Here is a 24,939-nt window from a genome sequence, read left to right as displayed (position 1 = left end):
TCGAGACACTGGAGAGAGCGGTTTTGCATAATAGTCCAGCGTTTCAAATCCCAGGAAGGGTGAGGGTGGTGCCAGCCATGGGGAGGCTGATTGCAGGAAAGGAGAAGGGGGCTCCGGGTAGGCTAGGGGGGACCCCTGCCTTCTGGTTGGAGTCTGCAACATGAGCGGAGGGCTGTGAGAAAAGAGCTCCACAGCCCTGTCTGGAGAGGGGCTGCAGTGCCTCCTCTTGTGTGCAGCCTTTCCCCTCCCTAAGGGAGGTAACTCCGCCCCCTGATGGGCGGGGGATCCCGGCCCCGTCGGCACCGTGCTAGGCACGCTCGAAGGCGGTGCCGCACGTGCGGAGTGCTTCTGTGCCTGCAGGCTACGTGCCTGCGCGCTCTGCACCGCCGGTTCCCCGGGGGTCGGTGCCGCTGCCTGCGGTGCCGCCGGTACCGGCGCTTGCTTAGCCGCCGCCCTGCCTGCGGTGCGGGGCGGCTGGCTGATCATCGGAGGCTGAGCCGCTTCCACGTGGCTCTCCGTGCCGCCGCCGGTCAGCTGTTGCTGCGGCTGGGGGCTGCTTGCTCCTCCCGTCCCGCTCACCGTTGCTGCCGGCAGGGATCAGGTTGGAGAAACTCTCCTCCGTTTTTGCGCTGATGGAGTGAGGGAGGCAGCTTTCCTTCTAAGGGCCCCGGAGGGTCCCTCCTGCTGCGGCCGCTCCGGCACGTCTGGCTGGAGGGCCTTGTCAAGAAGCAGCAGTTTAATCCTCATCTCCCTGTCTCTCCGTGCTCTTGTTGTTAATTTTGCACAGAAGGCGCATTTTTGTGCCACATGGGACTCCCCCAGGCACCTTATGCAGAGACTGTGCCCATCGGACACTGGCATCGCCTCTCGGCAGGACTCACATTTTTTAAAGCCTGAGGAGGACATTGTTGGTGAGTCTTTGAGTTTGTTTATGGGTACTTAGCACCCTCTTTGTGCTGTTTCCCCGTCCGATGGCCTGCCTCAGCAGGAGGGCTGATGGCCCTAGCTCCCGGCCTCCGGCGCTTGTTACTGGGACTGGCTTGAGCTGTCCCTCCGTAGCTTGTTTGTTGTTTGTTTTTTTTTTGTTTTTTTTTTTTTTACAAAATAACAACCGGCTACTTATGGTAGCCTAAATAACTGAAAACTTTAAAGAGAAAACAATTAAAGTCGTTGAATACGCTATGTGGCTTTAGCCTAGTCGGATTCCGTCTGCAGCCGACGGCGGTTGAGAGGAACTGGCGGGGACCGGATCGCGCACATGGCCAGGAGCGCGCCAGGGAGCGGCGCGCGCCGGCGCATGCGCGGTCCGGCAGAAACTGCTTGGAAGATCCGATCTGCGGCGCCGGCCAAGCCGTCACCTATTGTGGAGCACCCACGGGGACACTCGAAGAAGAAGTCTTTATTTCTGTTTGCTGCTAAGAAGGGATAGCAACGATGTGTGAAGAATGTGATGTACATTTTATGGTATATAAGAAGAGTTATTATAAATACATGTGTGTCTGCAATTATTTTTTTTCAGTATAGAAGAGTTGCAAACAGTGGTAGTAGATCACCACCATATATATTGCAATTATTGTTCACTGGGGAAAAAATTGGTAGCAGAACAAAAGTTTTATCTTTATGAACACTAAATACATCCAAGCTAAAAAACAGCATTATACTTTTTTCAGTCCTAAGAAAACTAAACTCATGTAGTTTTATCTTCTGGTCATGAACTAATTCTTCAAACCAGGATGCCATTATTGTTAAAGTCTATGCACTTCCCCAAATCCAATGCCAATTCATAGAAAGCCATTTCACAGCCATAATGCTAGTTTGCTACAGAGCTGATGGTAATTCTTAGAACATGTTAAATGTGGCTTCATCAGTTGGGGGTGGGGGATGGTGTGGCTTAAATTAACCAAAATATAAATGAGAAAAGCATATTTATCTAGTTAAAGCCAAGCTTGAAAAACTAATCCAATTTTTAAAAAAGGCATAATAAACAACTCGCCTTCTGGATGCCAAAAGTTTCAAAGAATCTATTTTTGGCAAATCAACAATAACATCCTGACAAATAAATATATTTTTGTGATGAGAAACCAATACACAAACTGAATTTAGGAAGAAGTGCAATGTCGCCAACCAAATCTGACAGAGGACAAAACCCTACTTCAGTGGAAGGTCTATCAAAATATGCAAGCAAATGTCATGGAAACAGAAGCGCTCTCCATGGTAACATCATCTCTGGTACAGCAGCTAACCACTATAATTCCTAACATGCTCCAAGATAAAATATTAGCTTAATTCTACAATCTATCTGTAACATTCAATATATCTAGCTGTTGTGAAGACTTAATATAAACATTAATATTGCAGAAGTAAGTAACATTAAAACCAAAGCTGAGTGCAAGTGTAAGGGCAAATAGATTAACTGTAGCAATACAAAATTGAGCAAAACTACTTTAGAGAAAAACAGGAGACCAACAGAAACAAAATTATATTACAACTGTCTGCCACTAAATCCTCGGTCTTCAGAGCAATGAAGTTTAGATGTGTTTCACTGTCCTTTACTGAAAATAGAGTATGTGATCTAGTGTATAAAAGGTACAATGCACAGCTACAGCTAACCAAAATCCTGCAATTTGGCATGGCACAGAATAAAGGACTGTAAATTTGTATCCATCATTTAAGGTAACCAACATGCTCAAATTACAGTCTTCTTAGCAGTTGGTACTATATGAATGAAAACTTTTAGTTGTACTCTTGCTGTTTTCTCTAGAGTTACTACACATGAAGTAGATCATTTTTCAGAGTAGGTGCTCCAGTTCTTCACAGAAAAAAGCCAGCTATTTTCTTTTGAAAAAATCATGAAGGTTTTATATAAAATGTAACACTGGTTTACTACATACACATTTATTCCTCAGACACGGTGGCTGTGTCTACACTAGCAAGTTCTTTTGAAAGATTTTTCGAAAGATCCCACTGAGCATCTACACACACAAAGTGTCCTTTCAAGGGTAAATCAAAAGAATGTGGTGCTCCTTTCGAAATCACTCTTCCTTTCCCATTTCAGAGAGAGCACCCCCTTTTTGAAAGCCTCTTTCAAAAGAAAACGTGTGTAGACGCTCCGCAAGCCCTATTTTTGGAAAGAGCAGTCCTCCTGGGGCCTGATTTTTCAATCCCTGGCCCATTCTTTCAAAAGAGAGGGGGCTGTGAGGATAGTCTCTTTTGAAAGAGCAAATCATTCTTTTGATCCGCTATCTATGCGTGCACACACTCTTTTGAAAGAAGTTTTTTTTCGGAAGAGATCTTCCGGAAGGGCTTCTTTTCAAAGATCTCTGTAGTGTGGATGTAGCCTGTTACTACAAATGAAAGTCTTCCGAAATCCGTTAGTAAAATCCAACAACAATACCAGTTAGGCCTAACATTTCTGACTCTAACCTTTGACACACATACATTTTAGCAATCTAGACACTTCATTAAATTATCACAAAATTAAACTAAATGATGAAAAAATTACTCAACTGATAGTAAGCTGCGTGGAGACAGCAGGATTGAACATCTTACAAAATTCTGAATTCCATTGCCTTTGCCTTCTGTGATTTAATTTGAACCATTTTCTAGCAATCTGATACCTCAACTATGACACTACTTCTTTTGCAACATATTTGGGATTGAAATCTGGACTTCACATTTTACATGCCAGACACAGGTAGGAAATTCATGGTTACTTCATCCTCACCTTACTGATCTGGGCTAACCCAATGAAAGTATTTAGTCTGTGGTCTAAATAACGATTAGGTTTCATAACTTCTTCCAATAATTTTTTTCAGTTTTGTTCTTGTGTGATTCCAGTTCACTGCTATTAATTATACCATGTCAGGTTTCCATTTAGACTACAGCATAAACAGTTTGTAATCTGACAGCTGGTCTTTCAGACACCTATTTTAAATGCTTTGTTAAATTTACCAGCTCTCTGTAGTGAATACAAATGTAGATACAAAATCTTCTTGGGAGTTCCACTGAGGACCAGGGGAAAACTATGGCAACAATCCACCTGTTTTCAATCAATCTACCATAAGTATGGTAGAATTTTTCTACTGCCACAATAAATATTACCATTATGTTAAATATTACATACTTCTCAAGATGTCTAAAAGACTGTGCTGAACATCTATCTACAATCTGGGATGATTTAACTTACAAATGTCTTTTTTCTTATTGATTGCTTGAGCAAATAAATAATTCACTGTCTATCTTTTCTTCACTGCTGACTAGCATCTTCAGCAAACTGGACAATTTCATTACAGACAGAACCAGTAGCACTAAGCAGTAAACATTTCGTTTTACAAACACTTGCAGCTATTAATATAATCTTTTAACTCTTTCTTCTACTGATTCATTAGTGGCATCGAGTCAACTATCTAGTGGTGTATATTCAGAGCAAATGCTTTATCATTTCTTTAAATTGCTCAATATTTGATCTGCTGAAAAACAAAGATGGCACAAAAGCAGGTCATAACTTTCTTGTAAAAATTAAGAAGTCGTAGACCTTAAGTTGATCTTTGCCATTTTGGGCGTATCAAGTGTTCACCAAAAGCTACAGAACCATTTTGGCAACCTGCTGCTGACATGGAACAGGAAACAAAATTATTCTGGCTATGTTTTTATAAAATAACAACAAATACTTAATGTGATCTATCTGTCTATCTAACAAAGAATTTAGGTGAACAAATACCTTGGAAAAAAATCAAAGGTGTGTAAGTAATTGTCACAATGGCATGTTGTAATTACTTAAAAAAAGAAAAAAAATCATTGTTTGCTATGCTTACCGGTTGGCTTTTTCTCATTCCAAGTGAACTCAACTCAGATCGATTAATGCAAAGTATGCTACCAGCTCTATACAGAACCATATCATCAGATGCTCTGCCTTACAATAGCTGCTAGTTGTTAAAAAAATACTAAACACTATCAACTTTTTGTTGGAGGAAGTGATTCTCTGAAAATAATGCAGGCTTCACAACCTTTTTCTTCATCATTTGCCTCTACCATGAAGTCTATTTACAATGCACTGCTGACATGCTGTATTGCTATGTAAATTGCACCAGCAAAATGAAGATCAACTTATGCACTAACATTTGAATATAAACCATTAATTTTTTTCATCAACAGCTAAGTGAAAATTAACTATATTAGTTAATAGCACCAGCTAAGTGAAAAAAATTGGTTTTATGAAAAATCGTTGTGTGAACTTTGAAGTCTCCAGAAGCTAATTCAGTACTAGGAAACTATTAACCCTACATCTGAAATATAAACAAGACCAGCTTCTGGGAGAGGACAAACTCTGCAAGACTCCTCTTGATGATATTTTTTCTAATCATTCAATCTGATAAAGAAGGGGAGATTAAGGATGCATTCAGTGTATGCTAGTTATTCCATTGTAACCCGGTAATAGGAGAGTACTGATGTACATCTCTCAACTCAATTCTAAGCTCTCCTTCTCTTATCTCATACCCTCTACCTCCCACACTTGAGAAAAATCTGTGCAGGATCTTGGCTAGGAAGAGGGCAGGGCCATGGAGGCACCCAATCATTTCATTAATAGTATGCATAAGTGAAGGGCTAGGAGTGAATCCACCTCACTTGAAGTACCAAATGTTTGGACATGTCATCCAGCGAAGAATGCCCACTAAATCAAAGTGGCCATGAATTTGCTTTGTTTAGCAATAGCCTATCACAGGGAGGAATAGCTCAGTGGTTTGAGCCCTGGTGTGCTAAACCTAGGGGTGTGAGTTCAATCCTTGAGTGGGCCATCTAGGGCAAATAGATTAAAAAAAAAAGCGGGAGATGGTGCTTGGTCCTGCCAAGAGGACAGATGACAGGACTTGATGACCTCCCAAGGTCCCTTCCAGCTCTATGAGATGTTAATCTCCATATATAACAGTATGCTTACAGTTTCCCAATGCATACATAGAGTAGCTTAGTGTGAGGAAGGCTGCATTACACACAGATCAGTTTCAAGTGTAGGCATAATCACTAAGGCTAAAGCCTCTTTTGGTGTTCTATGATGAAAATCATGGCTTCAGCACCCCTATCTGTTAGGCATGGCAACTGGTCTTTAGGCTACCAACAATAAAATTATCTACAATAGCAGGATAGCATTAAGCCTACATGACAAGCTCCCTGGAGTATCTTACAAAGATACAGGTACTGCACAACCACATAAATCAATAGTCTGCATGAAAGGGCAAGTCTGTCTTTCTTTTTATTTTTAAAAAAAAAAAAAAAAAAAAGCTTCCTATATCCAAACGTAACTCAAGACTCCTTGGATTTGGTGACATTTACAGTGGTGCCAGTCATGACCAGTGCACTTTGCAGAATATCTCAGATGACATATACCCAGGCTACCCTATTAAGATCAATGGAAAACTTATAGGGTGATTATTGTTGATGTATGCAGAAAATACATGATGTTTGTCAGCAATCCCATGTCAGACACTTGCAGATCATTAAACTGCATATCACAGCCCTAGAACAAAATGGGTATTTGCCATAAGTAGATGGCTAGCAAGCAAAGGGAATTCAGTGCCCTACAAATGATAAAGAATTTTAAATAGCATACAATGTAAGTGAAGAACAGACCATATTTAGTAGAATTGACACATTCATGAGAGAACTGAACAGCTCTTACATCTCCGTGGGCAGATGAAGGAAATCAGGTTAAATAAGAAGTTCAGGTTGGGTAAACAGCATATAAATTTGCACTTCAAAAGATAACAGTATCAGTCATGAGAGCAGAAAATGAACCTGAAGAAAATGTAGGCGGGAAGAACCTGCATAAAACTGATGTGATTTACTGAGATGGCGAGCATCCTCTGCTTCCACTGAAGTCCAAGATTCACCACACCTAGAAAATGAAGCTACGATTATTTCAGTGCTTAACTCTGGAACCCTGTCCCTATAGTGGCCAAAACATGGACCTTGATAAAAAAAAAATCAAAAGCTACAAGGATATGATAAAATAATTCCCTCAAGATGGCCAAGATAATCCTAAAAATTCCATCCAAGTTATGGCCTACAAAGTCATAGAAAAATTCCTTAAGATATACTGCACCTAATCAAAATAATTTTTGACTATCCATGAAGTATACAAACAAAACAGCAGAAATGTAGCACCTTAAAGACTACCAAAATGATTTATTTGGTGATGAGCTTTCATGGGACAGACCCACTTGATCTGATGAAGTGGGTCTGTCCCATGAAAGCTCTTAACTGAATAAATCATTTTGGTAGTCTTTAAAGTGCTACATTTCTGCTGTTTTGTTTTCTTGGAGTACAGACTAACACAGCTACCTCTGTGTTATCATAAAGTATACCATGGAGTTGTCTGAGATACAATTAACAGTTTGAGAAAAGAATTGCTGAGAACTTTGCTCTGGAAATTAACAATAATGGATAGCCATTCCTGGCCAGAAAATGCTAGTGTAAAGATCACTGATATTTCACCAAATTGACAGCAGGTTCTCCATTAAAGGGCATTCCACAGCAATGTGAAAGACGCATGCTGGCAGAGCAGTGGCCATTTTGGCTGGTGATAGATTGGGTCACAAAATGTTCTTCATGTGGGGAAATCCCACTTACCAGTTAGATGTTCAGTGCAAGTAATGAAACAAAAATACTCTCCTCCTCTCACAAATTATGTCCGCTTGTGAAGCCCTTAAGACACTAACCAGAAATAATAAGGGATACATTCAGGGACAGCTGGGCAATTACAAAATATAAGACAGATAGCACATTTGTCAGAAAATAATGTATATAAAACTTTAAATATTTGATAGCACCCTTTTTCCCCTCACATTCAGTGCAGGAACGCTGTCTATTCTATGTCGGTGGAGTGCCACTATAATAAAAGCAATGATGGGGGGCGGGGGGAATCACTCAGAGTAGACTTATAGCTTAGTTTCAGACTTACAGGAGTCAAGTTATTGGCACGTTTTCCAACTACCAGAACTGTTTCAAAAGATATACTGAGCCAAAATTTGAAAACAGAAATGAGATTTTATGAAGCAGTTGAAATGAAATTGGCATTAATGACACAACAAATTATGTTCTGGAGCCATTTCATACAATGGAAGACTTTAGTGTTTTGGTGTTTAGTTTTTATAATGAAGGATGGTGATAATCTGGTCACTACGATGAGATTAGTGCCAACAAATACAAGGTAATCAAGTATGCTGGGTAACCAGTGAGACTGTCATGACTGGGATAGACTAGTTCAATACAAAACCCACCTGTACAACTGTTAACTCTTTTTCTTTCAAATGGTTTTGTTTCTTGTTGGTGCTGCTCACAGAGACACATTATAAGGCTGAAAGTGACAGTGACATTTTGGAAAATGGAGACAGTTTACTGTACAGTAGTGTCTCAATTTCCGCAAGGGTTGTGTTCCCATGCACCCCCACATAACTAGAATTTTGTGTAACTTGGGGGGACCTTTTTCCCCTGGTGGAATGCAATTTCTGCAGTCAGGGAAACAGCAGGAGCAGCTGAAAACTCCTTTTGAAAGGTAAGTCATGGAGTTGGGGATGCAGCTGGGGAGGGTTAAACCTGGCAGTGGGTTGGGACCATGGAAGGAGGGTAGCCGGGGGGTGTTAAGCCTGGGGTGGGTTAGGGCTGTCGGGGGAGTGGGGAAGCGGTGAGCTGGAGCCATGCTCAGATGGTGAGCCAGGCCATGGGGGTTTGAACTAGGGCAAGGAGTGCTGAACTGGGACCAGGCATATGGGGTTTGAACCAGAGCCACGCATGTGGGGTGGTGAGCTGGAGCCATGCCCAGGGGATTTAAACCAGGGCGGGAGGAAGGTGAGCCGCATGTGGTGGGGGAGGGGGGTTTGAGCCAGAGCTGAACATCGGTGGTGAGCCAGGTTGGAGGAGGTTGAACCAGGGCCACACAGGGCTGGAGCAGGGGAGGTAGAGCTAGGGTCAGAGGGAGCAGGATTTTGAGTTGCACTTAACTCCCATTAATGGGAGTTTAGCGCAACTCGAAATCGCACCTTTTGAAGGTTTACTGTATAAGATGATATGGTTATGTAAGAGAAACATAGGACATGATTTTTGGGAGATCAGTGGATTTATGCCTCTAAGAGGATACAACGATTTCAAATCTGAATCAGCACGAGCCACTGTAAAAATATGCGAGGACTCAAGAGATGAAAACAGTCTACTAGAAAGAATAAAGAAACTGATGCAAACTTCCCACAGGCGCCCAGAAGAAAGATCATATATCTTGCAAACTTTTGCCATTTACAGACAACATGCTTTCTTTCGGGGAGCTTTTAGAATAAAAGAATCCTGCTGCCCCTTTTTCACAGAAGGCAAAATAAAGGTGCTAGGCAGCTGATAACTCAGTTTTGAAGCAGTTGCTATATGAAGATTAAGTAGTCTCAGACTACAGAGGCCGAGTAAGTGCATTTTGAGGGTTTATGGTACCCCAGCAGAAAGATTTTTCTTAATGTCTAACCTACATTTCCATCGCTGCACTTTAGACCCATTGCTTCTTGATCTATTTTCAGTGGCTAAGGAAAACAATTTATCACCTTCCTTTTGCATACCAGAAGATTCTTCATTCCCTCCACCTCCCCTTGCATTCTCTTTTCCAGACTACACGAACAAAAAATTTTCACAAACAACAAGCAGTCCTGTAGCATGTTAAAGACCAGCATTTATTTATTAAGTAATGCACCTTCATGGGTAAGACTTACTTCCTCAGCTTTTTTTCCAGTCTTTCCTCATAGGTCATACTTTCTAGACCTTAAAGCACACAGCACAATACCAAAAATAAATTATCATAATTAAGAAGATCACTGAATTTGTTGTCAATAATATTTTAAGCAGAATGTGAGCAAATGGATTAACTAATGCACACAAAAAGGATTCAGGTTTGGTATGCCAACCCTTTTATACTCAGTATCGGGAATGCAAATTCATAGATTCCAAGTCCAGATGGGACCATTGTGAACATCTAGTCTGACTTCTTCAACAGCACAAGCCACAGAACATCCCAGAAATAATTTTTGTTTGTATTAGCATTTGTTTTTAAGAAAAAAACACCCAAGCTTGTTTTAAAATTGCCATTTATAAAGAAGCCACCACAACCCTTGGTCTGCTGCTCCAGTCACTGTATCTTGCTATAGTTGTGTCTGCTAGCTGAAGACTTCCACTGCATTAAAACACATTTGTTCCCTATTTAGATACCTACTAGTAGGAGTAAAGCCATTCAACTTTTTTTTCCATATGCAAAAATCAATGGAGCTCTTTCAATCTATTCCTGTCAAGCTGGTTTTCCAAACCTTTCATCTTTGTCATGGCTGTTCTTTGAACCTTCTCAAAATTTATCAGCATCGACATCAAGAACCACCAGCCTTCTCTACACTTACAGCTAAGGCACCTTCCAAATTCGTGGCCCATTTTAGTTAATTTCAAGGGTCACTGGATTTTAAAAAATGGCAAATTTCATGATTTTAGAGATTTAAATCTGAAATTTCAGAGTGTTGTAATTGTAGGAGTCCTGACACAAAAAGAAGTTGTGTGGGAGTCACAAGATTACTGTATAGGGCTTTTAGTATTGCGTACTTTATTTCTCCATAGTGCTGGCAGCAGCATTGCCTTCAGAGCTCAGCAACTGAGAGCAGATGCTGCTGGCCAGGAATCTGAAGGCATCCCCCACCCCGCCTTTTTTTTAATGGAAGCCTTTAAGCTATTTGAAGTCTATCATTTATCACCTTAGTCTCTCCTTTCAAACTAAACATACCCAATTCCCTCAGCCTTTGTTCACATGGCTTGCCTACCATCCCTTGGATTATTTTTGTTGCTAACCTCAACATTATCTCCAGTTTCTTCTACTTCCTTCTGATACACTTGTAACTGAAACTGGACACAGTAATCCAGCTGAAGCCTAACTAGTATCAAGTAGAATGGTACCATTACCTCTTGTCATTTGTAATCTAAGCCTCTCTCAATGCAAGCTCAAATCACTGTTTGCTTTTTTTGCAACAGCCAGCGGGTCCCTGGCTGGAACATAACAAGTAGCCAGCCAGAACTGGAGACATTACATGTGTAGACTGGTCAGCTTGACTAGGTACATGGTAGTGGCCATGTGACCCAGAAGTTTGAGGCACACACGTACAGTGAATATGGGAGACAGTTGCACCACCAGGGTCAGATTGTGCAGGGCCTGGAATCTTTGAACCAGGAGAGTAGCCCTGACAGTGGTAGTGTTTATGTGAGCCCCAATGAACTCTGGGGCTACATGGGTTGCAGTGTGGACTTCTCATAGTTTATGTGGAAGCCCAGGCTGAGTGGGAGGTCTGTGGTGACCCTCACCATGCGAAGGGCCACTGGAAACAATGGCCCTTTTATGAGGCAATCTTCCATATATGGAAAGATGATCAACCTGTGAAGATGCAGGTGTGCAGCCACAACCACCAAAGTCTTGGAGAACACTCTGGGTGGAGTGGAGAGCCTGAATGGGAGGACTTCGTATTGGTATTGGCAGTATCCCAGCGTAAAATGAAGGACGCACCTGTGCACTGGGTGGATTGTGATGTGGAAGCAGGCATCTTGTAGGTCAATAGCTGACAGCCCGTCATCTCTGTCCAGTACTGGGATAATAGTTGAGAGAGTCACTTGAATTGTCAATAGAGAATATATTTGTTGAGCATCTGCAGTTCAAGGATAGACCTCCACCCCCTGTTCTTTTTTCTGGCTTAGGTAGTATGTGGAATAGAACCCTCGCCCTGAAACTCCACTGGGATTGGCTCGACAGCACCCAGAAGGAGGAGATGCTGTACCTCTTGCTTGAGCAGATTCTCATGAGAAGGGTCACTGAAGAGGGACAGAGTAGGGGGATGGGTAGTGGGGGTAGAGGTAACCTAACCTGTGCCTGCCCAAGTGACCTTTAAGGAGCTAGTTCTTGCAGATAAGGTTAGTGGTGTGCAAACTAAACCACGGTTGGAGCAACTGTGGTAAGCTATGGTAGGTGGTATGTCTTCCCAGCTGGAGTGTGTGGGGCTGGAGTGCTGTGATGAAAACGCTCTCTTTTGGTTGGAACCACCTCCTCCTGGGGTGTGTGATTTGGCCCCCCAAGCCAAGCAGGAACCCTGAGCGCCTAGATGAACACCTGGATGGGGGATTATCCAGGGACAAATGGTACAGCAAGCTGGGGGGGGGCGGGGTTTGCTGGTGCTGCGTGTGCCCATGGTGGCAAACCTCATGGCAAATCTTGCTTGGATATTGTACCACACTCTGGTGCTGGGGACTTGGGTGAAGTCGTGCCTTGGTGCCACTTGAGACCGGGGTAGTGTCTTGGCCCAGGACTTGTGTGGTGACAAGTCCAGTGCCTCACGCGAGCAGTGCAGAGACTTGGAATGGTGCTACTTGTGCTACACTTCTGGCACCAAGAGCAGGGCCTTAGTTTTCGAGGACCCCTTATGCGCATGAGTAGAGATGGTTGAAGCCACCAGTGCCAGCGGTGTCAATGATGTTGGAGGCACCAAATGTTGGCAGCTCAGATGGTGCTGGGGACATCGTGGCAGCCTTCTCAACTGGCACAACCCGTAAGGGTGGCACTGGAAGCCAGGTGCATGCCAGGGTAGGGCCTGCCTTTGCAGCTGGGGTGCTGACTGAGGTAGAGGGAAGCACAGAGTCCATACCCTTGGTCTTCCATGTCAGTTTCTTGGCAGAGGGCTGCTCTGGGGCCAGTGGTTGGAGAGACTTCTCCTACAGATAAATCTTGAGCCTGTTGTCTTGGTCCTGCCTGGTCCTCACCAAGAGGCTGGAGCAATGGGTGCAGGATTGGATCTGGTGACCCTCACCCAGACACTTCCATGCATGTTGTGCATTGCTTGAAGTCCCGCAAGTCTAGCATGGTGATGATGCAGCAACTAATTCCAACACTAATCTTAACTAATTTTTATTCCTTTGTGAACATAAATAGGATAAATAATTTGGATAGGGAGAACAAACACTAAGTATCTAACTAGCAAACCCTTCTTCATCTTTCAGAGAGAGAGAGCAAAGCTCCATTTGCTGCCGAGCACAGTACAGAAGGGGTCGGTGCAATGCGTGCTCCAGAGAGCATGAGGAGGGCACTACTATGCATGAGTGGCATGGGAAACCATGGCTATAGAAGAATCTCTGAGCACCAGCATGAGGATGCACCAATGCACAGAGTGGAGAACCCATGGGGACACTACTCGAAGGAGGAGGAGAGCTGCTGAACAGAGAAGGTTGCCCCACCTCCCCCCATCAAGGAAGGGGAACAGCATCTTTGGATACAGACTAGCAACTTGATGACGCTGACTTTAAATTAGGTGCAATGGGGCTGGGAGGCAAAAGCGCTCATGTAAGTAAAAACACAGAGACTTGGGTGATGGGTTGGAATCTGAATTAACTATGAATTTATTTCTACAGTCTTAGTTTAGTAGCTTATACTTTTATTTTTAAAAACTTACAACTCTGCCACAGAGGAAGAAAAAAGACCAAGTCAGACACTTGTTCATGTTTAGCTGCTGCAGAACTGGTAGAGAATTGCACAGGTTAGTCCTATTCCCAGAGCTAGGCTGACATCACAGATACTAATACTTACAAGTACAGTGAAGAGGGCTCTCTGCTCTGTAGGTGGATGGAAAGACAATGTTTACCAAAATGGAGAGAGAAAACCAGGAAATGGTTGTTTAATTGCTTCAGAAGAGATTGATTTTAATAGTTGAGAAAGCACATAGCATTTCAATGTACTATTTCTATGAACTTACATCGTACAGAGAATTAGTAAACCAGACCTAGCAGGTAAGTTAGGGAAATATACCATTACTTCTCCTCTCCTCATCTTTTCCAGGCTAAGCACTAGCCATTAGCATTGTTTTGCTTGTTGTTAAGGATAGTTAACTGACAGAATCCATCTGTATTTCTTTCAGGTAGCTTTCTGATGCCCCCAGTCATTACAATTTGTACTTGGAGAGGATGCACACACATCACATTATGCGAATTATTTTAAAAAGTAATTTTTTCAATTCAAATGGTATGTATTGTACAATTGTACTATATTTTAATATAATAAAATTTCCCTCAGGAAAGCAACTACTTTGAGCATCAGCCTTTGTTCCCATGTAAACACTGCTTTCTTCTACTGATACAGAAAGATCTCATACTTTGTGGCCCAGTTTGTACAAATGACAAAATCGCAGCAGTTGTGTAAAGTCACTGAATGCCAACTTCGACATAATCTGGTCTATTATGACCATGGCTCTAGTGCCTGACCGCAGATCAATACTTCAACAAGCCACAGGCGCCAAAAAACCACATACTGAATACGTAGTAAGTATATACTAATTTACTACTTCGGTCTTTGTACTTATCAGCACAAGTGAAATGGCACTTAGCAACCTCCTCCTCTAACTAAATCCTTGTTAATGGTCCCAAAGAGAAATAGAACACAGTATACAGACTCCAATCAGTTCCATAATGGCAGCTTTATTACGAATCAGGACAAAAGGAAACAGCAGTGTTTCCATAGAAGTGCTTAATTTGTAATGAACGAAGTGCCAGGGTTCAAGCAATTATTTCACTTTCATAACTGACACATTAAGCCTAAAGGTGCTAAAGGTATGAACTACCAAGCCTGGAGATTCTGTGCTTAAGCCCTGGCATGCCCTGATAAATTAAGCATTGACATACAGTAGTAATTCCACCAAACCAAACACTTTGTTGATGCTGAAGTGAAGGAATATAACTGGAAGTTTTCAATTCCATATTTACACTAGATAATAAAAGATAAATATAAAAAGATAAGAAAACTAGATAAAAAAAATAAAAAAAAGATCCATTGTAACTTACACCTGTTGGCTGAAAAATCAGTCCATCAACTTCATGACTAACTTCTCTGGCAAAACTTCCTTCAAGAAGCTGCAAAACAAAAACAAAACAAAAATAAGTTTTCCAAAAGAAAGTGTTTCAACTGCTAGAATCCACACTGAAAAAGTTCTACAGTATTTCAGAAACCATCTTTCTAAGCAAACATAATATCATTTAGAGCTTCGGTTGAAAATCTGGACAAAAAAAATACAAAGAAAAAAATCTGGTGGAATTCAATTAACATATTTACACACACTATACAGATAAAAGTAGCAGGGTTGCCTCAAATACAATATCAGTTGCAGAAAAACATTAGGGTTACAAATAAGGATGTTTGGAAAACATGATGATTCTATATACTTAAAAAAATACTAACACAAAAGCTGTTCAAGGATGGGACGAGACAGATTTCTACAGAAATGCAATTCATAAAGTTGCTATCTTAAACATATGAAATACTTCTCTTTTAAAGATTACATTATATTCGAAAATAAAACAAAACTTGCAGTGATTATATACAAAGTTTTGTAAAGCAGAATCCTTAACTTACTCCAGTAAATACTATTGCATTAATTCAGGGGTGGACAATAATTTTTGATGGCGGGGGGAAACTCCAACACTTTGGAAAGTGGTAAAAGGCTGCATTTTTCTATGAAGGGAGTGCAGGGTCTGGGATGGAGGTTGTGTGCAGAAGGAAGCTCGCGGTAGGGAACTGAGGTATAGGATAGGGTGTAGAATGTGAAAGGTAGGTTGAATGAAGGAGGGCTTTGTGACCTGGAGCAGAGTATTGGGGTGTACAGTCCAGAAGGTGGGGGTGTGGAGGAAGGAGGGAGAGATAGGTGCAGGAGAGGATTCTGGCTGGGGGAAATATGTAGGAGCAGATGCAGGGCCTGAGAGGGAGTTGTGACGATGTGGGGGAGAGGAGGATGCACAGGATTTAGGTGGTAATCTGGGGTGGGGCGTTAGGGTGCAAGGCCCAGGAAAGGGTATGGGCACAAAAGAGGATTGTGGTCCTAGACAGGAGTGTAGAAGGGGAATCAGGGTCTGGGAGAGTGCTGGGGTGTGATGCCAGAGGCAGGCTGTGGCTCAGAGGTGCCACTTCTGGCCAGCCCACTACCTGTTCCATGTGCCTATCTGCATGTGGGGGAGGTGTGGCTTCACACACAGCCCCTGTCCTTTGCAAAATCTCTCAGCTTCCATTGGCCAGTCTCCAGCCAATAAGAGTGGAGAGATGTTGGTGGGATTGGGGTCAGCAAGAGAAACTCTCCCCCCTCCGCCACACAGACACACAGGGAGCAGCTATTCTGTTTGGTGTGGCACTACTCTGTGTGCAAGGCAGGCCGCATGCCAGATTAAAATGTTTGGCTGGCTGTATCCAGCCGGTGCGCTGAATCTTGCCAATCTCTGCACTAATTAAAGTCACCATCTGAATTCACAGAGTTTCTGTAACGAATTCATTACAACAAATATATTCTAACTTCTGTTGAGTTGACCATGAAGCTTTAGCTACCTGAGAGAAATATTGATCAAGCCAAATGAGGGAGCCATTATTTAAGTCAAGTTACCACGTAATCTCAAGGTGTAACTAAATACAAAGTCTCTGGGGAAAAAATTACTTCACAGAAGCTGTGAGCCACCAGAAAGTGTGAAAAAAAATCAGGCCATGTATATAGTTACCTGCATAATATTTATTAATTACCTCTATTTCTTTACAATCATCTAACGCTTCGGGCTCCACTGACAATATTTGAAAATGAAATTACCAGGTCAGTCCAGTCAGTTACTTTAAGATCAGATAACACAACAAAAACAAAATACATAAAATAGTATCTAGATTTAGGAAACTGAAAAATTTGGACCAGTAGTGCTTCTTTCAGAATAGCTGCATTTAAGTGACTGAGACTACTCAATAACTAAACCACTATTTCAGCTTAAATACACCATAAATCAAAACATAAGTTTTTATTTAAATTTTTATCTGATTGCATGTGATAATGTGCCCTTTTTTTTTTTTTTTTTTTGCCAGGCACACAAATTTTATTTTAAACATAAACATAGCCATTGAAATGTTCATTTGCATTCTACAAAGAACCAAATCTGAGAAGTATAATTTATTGTTGCTTTCATTATCCCGTTTTTAAAAATATCATCAAAATCATTTAAAAATAGCAGTTCTTAGATGCGATAAAGAACTTAATTTTCAGTACAGTACCGGATGCTGAGAGTTGTTAATTTTCAGTGTTGTAGAATCCACATTTAGTATCTGAAGTCCTACCATGTATAAAATAATTGTAGAGTTTGAGTGCTGAAATCTGCAACTGAAACTCATAACCAGCAGCTATTTAAATGATTAATTTTTTTATCTGCAGAGCTTGATTAGCAAATGAAAACCACAGTATTTAGAAAAAAACATTAAAAAACTGGAATGTTTTATTTACTAGATTTGTTCAAAATTAAAATAGCCTTTTATGCATTTCAAAACAAAAAGTAGTGAGTCACCGCTAATCTTTCCTCCAGCTGACCAACGTAATACATTGGCGATCGTGTGTTTAAAAAAACCAAAACAAAAAAACCCTTGATCAAGTATTTTTCCGCATGGCTGACTCTTTCAGAACACGAATTAAATCTCTAATCAGAATTTTTTTTTCCTGCTGCTGTCTGCCCCAGATCAGTTGCGATAAGAAAGTATTATGACTGAGTTTAAAAAAAAAAACAAAATCAGAAAATGCAACTTTTCTCGTCTTACAAAAGTGTTTAATGCTTCCTTTTATTCAAATAGTTTGAAAAAGCACTGCTTCTCCAAAATTACCAAACCCAGTGGATTAGTGCCCTTAAGTCCTTGGCTGTCCAACCCGATGAGGTAAAATTCTCTCATGAACCTTCAAGGCATCCAGAGTTGCACTCTGCCTGTACCTCAGTCAGGTACATATATTGCACCCTATTCACACATTCAAGTGTTAATCCTTTTCCAGATAGAACTGTTGGAAGATCTGCCTTGGGACCACCAGTTCCACAAAAATTAGCAGGGGCTAGAAGATGTATCACAGAAACAGTACTGTGAACTACTTATTTACTAAAAATGGATGGGATTTCTACTGTCCCTTTACTTTTTGCATCTGACAGAGTTATGTAATATAGATGTCTTCATTTCTCAGTCTAACACACCTGACAATCTCCACACTCCTCATTAAGCCCTACTAACGTCACATGAGAGAGAGAGAGAGAGAGAGAGAGAGAGAGAGAGAGAGAGAGACCTATGCAAACAATACCACATCAAGGAACAAAAAACAGATTTCCTCCCTCCCTTCCAAAAATCACCTTTAAGAATTTTGTGGTCTTTGCTGATGACAGTCACAAAAATAACTTCTCCCCTTCTTACTCTACCTGCTAGTTTTTGCATGCCTTAGTCAATCAGTAAAGCACTACAACCAATGGACACTTGCTCTCTGAGTTCTAGAAGCAGTAGATTCTCCAAAATTACCAAACCCATTGGATTACTGCCCTTAAATCCTAGGCTGTCCAATCTGATGAGGTAAAATTCTCTCATGAACCTTCAAGGCATCTAAAGTTGCACTCTGTCCATACCTCAGTCAGGTACATATATTGCACCTTACTCTAGAAGTAGTAGACTCATTAGGAAGTTATTTGGTCTTTTAGTCTAAAATGGGAGACTAAAGTATGAAGCAAAAAGGACCAATAAGCCAATTTTCTTGACCACTATTACCATGACAGAAAATGTGTTACAAATGACCAATCCACAGAAAACAAACTAACAGGTAAAGGGATAAAGTTTTCTTTAATAAGTCATCTTAATGGGGTTGGTTAGAAGTTTCTTGCCATGAGGATTTTGTGTTATGCTGAGACTGCTTGAATACTGCAGAATATGAAACATATATAAAACATTTCTTTCTGTGTTTCAGGAAGATTCTAAAAACAGTGACATGAATAATAAAGGAGTACTTGGATAATGAGTAAGCTTATATTAAGTTCTTTTTTCTCTATCAAAATTTTAATATTACTTTTAGTTGTATAGACTCCTAACTGTAGATATGCAAGATTCATCTTTAAGTAAGTCTCCTATCTTCCTGTTTAATTTACCAAACATGTTAACATTTCTAATTAACTTGAACAGTATAATCTATTTAATCGGCACCATGATAAATGGCACACCTGCTTAATTGGGATGACTGCCAGGGAACAAATAAAATGCAATGCATTTCAATGATGCTTCATGCAAAAAAGATAAATGATGCACACAATCCAGTTTTTCCACTGTTAGGCTATTCTTAGCAGTTTACTGGTATGAATTTGCACCTGTGAAGCCCTTGGCTCCCTTCAGGTAGTTGCCTGCTCTATAATGAGCACTAAAAGAGGACACATTTCCGTCATAAGGTTTAGTATTTTAATCATTTTTAGTATTCCTATTTTTAAAAGCAATTCATGAATGAAAATAATTGTTCCAGCCAATATGAAAATCCTTGCCTTTGATTTGCTAAAAACAACTGCTTAAAATGTACAAGTCATGTGGATTTGGCAGAATTTAATTTTTTTAATCATTTTAATAGATATATGTGTTCATCTCACCATATGGATTTATGGTCTACAGGAGGCCCTCAATTTAACAGACATCAGAAGTAACAGACACCCCGCTCCATACATAAATGCCGACAACTCACCAGAGCTGTTGGAGCCAGAGCTGCCCCTGGTGGCTCCAGCAGCAGTGGCCCTGGCAGCTCCTCCAGGCCCGGCTTCTGCGGCAGTCCAGATGGCTCCTCCAGCCCCAGTGGCTCTGGTGAGTTGCCAGCATTTATTTATGGGGCAGGAAGGATGGGGGAGCCTGTCTGGGGGGCGATGAGCATGCTGTGGTGAATACTGTACTGCGCAGTAAACTGTTCTGCTTTAACGGGCATTCCGTACTAACAGACCTCCCCTCCCCGCCATTAGTCCATTAAATCGAGTGTTCGCTCTCTTTTCGCCTTTGAAAAAAATTATGGGAGAGGATCAGAATGTTATATGATAGACCATGCATGTCAAATAGTTAAAGCTATATAACCTGTCAGAACACAAAATCGCCATCACATGTAAAAATATACGAAGTAAAAATTCTTAAACCAAAAATCATACCATTTTATTTCTATTTACTGACTAGCCCATTTGTAACAGCAATTCACGTGATTAAATCGCTGCACCTGGCAAAAGTCTTACCCTGCCCATCTCTAAATTTTGATTACCAGAGAAAATACTTTTTCATCAGTTTCAATGTGTGCAATTAAACTGACTTTGCCAACGTTTACCAATAAAAATAAATTCCAACCAGCACAGGCATATGACAAGAAGACTTATGTTTAAAAAAACAAACAAAAACATTTCTCTTAACAAATATTGTGATCCAGGGCACTACTATCTAATCAGTTGCAAAAGTAAATGTTCTGGCCTGATTTTGATGAAAGTCTCTCTAAGCAAAGTAGACAGGGTTTCCTGAATAGCAAGAAGATGAATAACCAGCTTCCCATGCCCATTTCAGAGGCTTACACTCACTTTCTCCTCCTCTAAGCGTGTGTGCGAAAGAAAGAAAGCAAGAAAATAATTTAACTGATGCACCATAACTAAGAGTTTGTGACTAATGTGTTAAATTATATTATGTAACAGCCTTGTAACTACTTCACTATTTTGCCTAAAGCATCAGAAAATATAATCAGTTGTTATATATTAAACTCAAAGGCTGCATCTACACTCGCAAATTCATCTGGAACAAGGCAGCAATCCTCCAGAAGATCCCAGGAGCATCTATGCACAAAAGCCATTCCTCCAGAAGGAATCTGGAAGAACGTGGCATCTCTTCCAGAGTCCATACTCTGTTCCCATTTAAGAAAGAGCATCCTCTTCCAGAAGAAAAAGTGCATGTAGATGCTCCGCCAGCCCCTCTTCCGGAAAAACAGTCCACCATGGCAGCAGCCTCAGGGAGCATGGAGATGGTCTACAAAGCACCAGCGGCGCTATATGGCCTGGTGGTCCAGATGCCCTTGAAGTGGTACCGAGTCCTCCACACCCTGTCACACCAAGGAAACGGGGCTGGGCAAGCAGAGACACAAGCTGGGCACCAATACATCCCCACACCCACACGTGAGGTGGACACCTGTCCTCCCAACAGGGACAGCACAAGGCAGCCCTGCCACATGGAGGGACCATGCAGGGAGACAGTAATGGGCTCCCAGCTCCCATCCCAGAACACCCTACGCACAGCACTCTCCGTGTCACATGGCCCTCGGCGCCCCCTACAAATCACAGTACTAGCAGGGCTGCCCAGCACAACCACAAGGGACCCATCGGGAAGTGACAAGCACATTGCACACCTCGTGGCAGGGCTGGAAAGGGGCAGGGCACTGCAAACCCCTGATCCCTCCCCCAGCAGGCTGGCCATACAGCCATGCCCTGACCCCAGGGGTCCTATGGAGCAGTGCCGCCCCAGCATATGGGCCTGTGACAGCCAGTAACCACATCTGTGGACAGCACAGAAAGCCTCACAGCCACAGAGAGTGCCTTGGGAACAGCCCAGACACACATGGACCCCATGCCACCCACACAGGGGCCCCCATATCTGGGCAAACCCCTCACCCATCAGCTCGTTCCCTGGAGGGGACTGGAGCTTGGCCCCCCCACACCCAGCTGCTCAACCAATGCATTGGCTCTGGCTGGACATACCACCCAGGAGCCTGGGGGAGACAGACACCCCTCTGGTGGAGGGATCGTTGTCCTTTCAACCCCCATGAGATCCTGGGGTGCATGCTGTGCAGGACCGCCCCCCCCCATGGACCCATATCCCCCCCCCCCCATCCCATGCTGCCCCAACGTACATGGGTCACCCCTGTGCATATGTGGGAGAGAAAAGCAGAGCCTGGCCATGGTGTGCCTACTTCAGCGTCATCATTTATTTCAAATGAAAAGATATCTAAGCCAACTACAGCACTCAGTGCCCCGAAAGAACCATTGCAGTAATATATGTAAACCTCGCTCAAAAAGCTAGCACCCTCGTGCCCCCTGTGCCAGGGGGCGGGGGACAGAGGGGAAAATGGGGGTCATGCCCAGGCCGAGGTAGTGCAGCACCCAGCAGCCATGGAGAGCTGGTCATGGGTGCCCAGGGACCGCTCATGGAGCTTCACAGATGAATGCAGCTGGCAGACATCCTGAACATGAGCACTGCAAGGTCATCCTTGGGCCCAGGGGCTGCCTCAGGTTCCTTGTAGTCAGGTATACCCGCAGGTGACACCTATTGCCTGCCCCGCTGGGCAAGGCTGCTGGTCACATCTGTGCAACAGGGGACCCAGACAGCATGGCTGCAACCAGCCTTTCTGCCACCCAGACGAGGGGTCTCCCATGCCTGCTCCCCCACCACTGCCTTGTCTCCCGGTGGGGGCCTGACAGAACCCACCCCAGCCACCACCATCCCCAGTGCGTGGCCAGGCCCATGCACAGCATGGGCCACAGTACAGAGAAATCCTGCTCCTATTCCAGAGGCCTGCTCATCCCTAGGGTCACAGGTAGGGCACATGAGCACAGCCTCCTGGGGCGCCCCCCCACCCCACCCCTCCATCCTCTGTTACAGTTGCGGCATCCAAGGGCTGGGAGAGCCCTGGCACATCTCCTGGGCCGGCCAGCCCCGTCCAGCATGGAGGGGCTCCAGGTCCCAGAGCAAGGGCCAGACCTGCCCCACCACCCGCACCTTGGCAGGCCTGAGCCTGCAGTCACCCACACCATGGCTGGGACGAGGAGGCAGCAGCACATACAGTTTCCCACCACCACCAGAACACCCTGGTGGAGCAGTGGCTGGCCCTGGATGAGGCAGCGCTGGCCTGGCAGTGAGACCCCTGGATGGATACACTGCTGCTCAAGCAGCCAGCCCAGCCTCTGGCTCCCCCTGCCCTGGCTCCCCCTGCTGCCCCTGCCACCACTAGGGCCCCCTGCCCTGCCCCCAGCTCCCTCCAGGGCCCCCTGCCCTGTTCCCCAGCCCCTCCCCTGTCTTCTACCCTGACCTCTCTGGGCAAACTCCCTGCTATCTTTTTCACGACCCCATGATTCTTCCCCACCTCTATATATCTGCGTGTAGGAGGGAGCCAGAAAGCTTGACATGCCACCCTTTCCCCAAGCACCACCCCTACCATTCTTATTGGCTGGACACCACGGACACTCAGCGTGACAGGAGCAGTGCCTGCAGATGTGGCAGTACACACCTCCACCTAGGAGTCAGAGAGGAGATGTGCCACTGCTTCTGGAAGCTGTTTGAGCTAAGCACCAACTGGAGCCTGCACCCCAGAGCCTCCCCCCCCACCGCAGGACCTGATCCCCCTCCTGCCTTACAATCACTTGAATCCCAGCCCAGAGCATTATCCTGACCCCAAGCCTCATTGCAATCTCATCCCCATCCCAGAGACCACAGTCCCATCAGTTGTACCCCTGAGCCATTCTGATGAAAATGAGGGAGTGAGAGTGGGGAGAGCCAGTGGAGAACTGAGCGATCAGAGATGTGCTTCAGAGAAAGGGAAGAGCATGGGAAGGGAAAAGGTGTTTGGTTGTCTGCTAGTAGAAAGTTGGCAAACATAAAAGAGCCTTTAGAAAGCTGTGACACCTGAGCCAAGCAGTCAATAAGACACATGTTTAGCCTCCCTCAGTCCACTTGTCATTGCAATCAACAGAACTGATGCAAACAAATGATCTTAAAAGAAAGTTTGGTTGAATTACAGCTGATATTACATAATCAAAATATTCAGGAATTACTGACCCCACCAGGTCCGCAGCCTATGTAATCAGAACAATTAAGTACAAGCCATTAATCATTAGCTTAATTACAACCTAATTTCTTCAAATATAGCCCATGCACAAAACTGTAATTAATTTTTAGTTACAACGTTAAAACAGTGTTATTCTACTAAATAAGACAAAGAAATAGTGATAGCTGAAAATTTTGTAGGTGATCTAGCATCTGATTTTAATTAATGGATTTAGTCATATATCAGAAAATTCATTGTGTGGTCAAAGAAAATATTGTAACTTTTGAGAGGATTCACTGTATTCTTCAGAGATTTGATCCCTACTTCAGATGTAAAATGAAATGGAAAATAAAATGCAGTGGTGTGACTCATACATCTATTATGTTATTTACATGGACACAAGTAATTTTTCTTTTCAGTTACCCAAGCTTTGTTAAACTGAGAATTTCTTTTATTGTGGGTAACAGATTACCAAATCTAAATAATACCTTTACCTAAATGTTTAAACAAACATTTAAAAAAAAAAACATTTTTGTTGATACCTTAAAAATCTGGTTGCATGAAAACATCCTGATGGGAACACATTAAAACAAGCAACTTTGTGTGTCATTAGTATGCTTGGTGATATACAGAGACAAGCAAAGAGATCGTCCCAGCCTCAAGTAGGACATTAGTACTATGTAAAAAATATATTTACACCTCCATCTAACAGTGCACATGGAAACGTTAAAAATTCATAACTTGTTTTAAGTATATTTAAATTTAGTTATAAGATAGGAAAATTAATCTTCATTAAAGCTTAACTGTTTAACAAATCTCAGTCATTGGTGCTCACTCACTAATATTCTTTATTTGACTGTTTTCCGCATGAATGAACTTTTAGCCAGCTTTTAAAGACATTTATTTTGTATAACATTTATAGTCTTTAAGATAAGCCTAATAAGGTTTCTCATACACTACAATAAAAGACTACCAGCATTACAGCCTTAGATCTTTAAATGATGCATCTTAACACAATAATAAAATTTCTGAAGCACAATTTGCAATGCAACATGCAAAGATCATTAGCACTTTCTACTACACAAATTAAAAGGCAGCTAGTAATTCTCTCTGTCTCTGCATTGCCTTCCTCTCTCCCCTCCCCACCTTCCATTAAAGAGACAGACCTGCATACCATCATTGAAAGACATCTGCCATGTGGGTGTTTTGTTTAGAGTATTGAACTAATACTCCTTCCCTTCCAAATCCTATACCACTAACATGGTCTCCCCTACCTTCCTCTATC

At 42.7% G+C, this 24,939-nt stretch overlaps 1 protein-coding gene across 1 annotated transcript in view; it reads right to left on the bottom strand.

The window, feature by feature from the left end:
• The window catches only part of RNGTT (RNA guanylyltransferase and 5'-phosphatase), a 400,609-nt gene that overhangs the window by 166,264 nt on the left and 209,406 nt on the right, over nt 1-24,939 (bottom strand). The window contains exon 12 of the mRNA XM_074988850.1: nt 14,872-14,940. Within this exon, the coding sequence (XP_074844951.1) occupies nt 14,872-14,940 (69 nt within the window). The remainder of the gene's footprint in view (nt 1-14,871; nt 14,941-24,939) is intronic.

This window comes from Carettochelys insculpta, chromosome 3 (assembly GCF_033958435.1).
Source record: "Carettochelys insculpta isolate YL-2023 chromosome 3, ASM3395843v1, whole genome shotgun sequence".
Classification (NCBI taxonomy): Eukaryota; Metazoa; Chordata; order Testudines; family Carettochelyidae; genus Carettochelys; species Carettochelys insculpta.
Note: the sequence above shows the minus strand (reverse complement) of the source record. Positions and strands in the feature narration are given on the sequence as shown.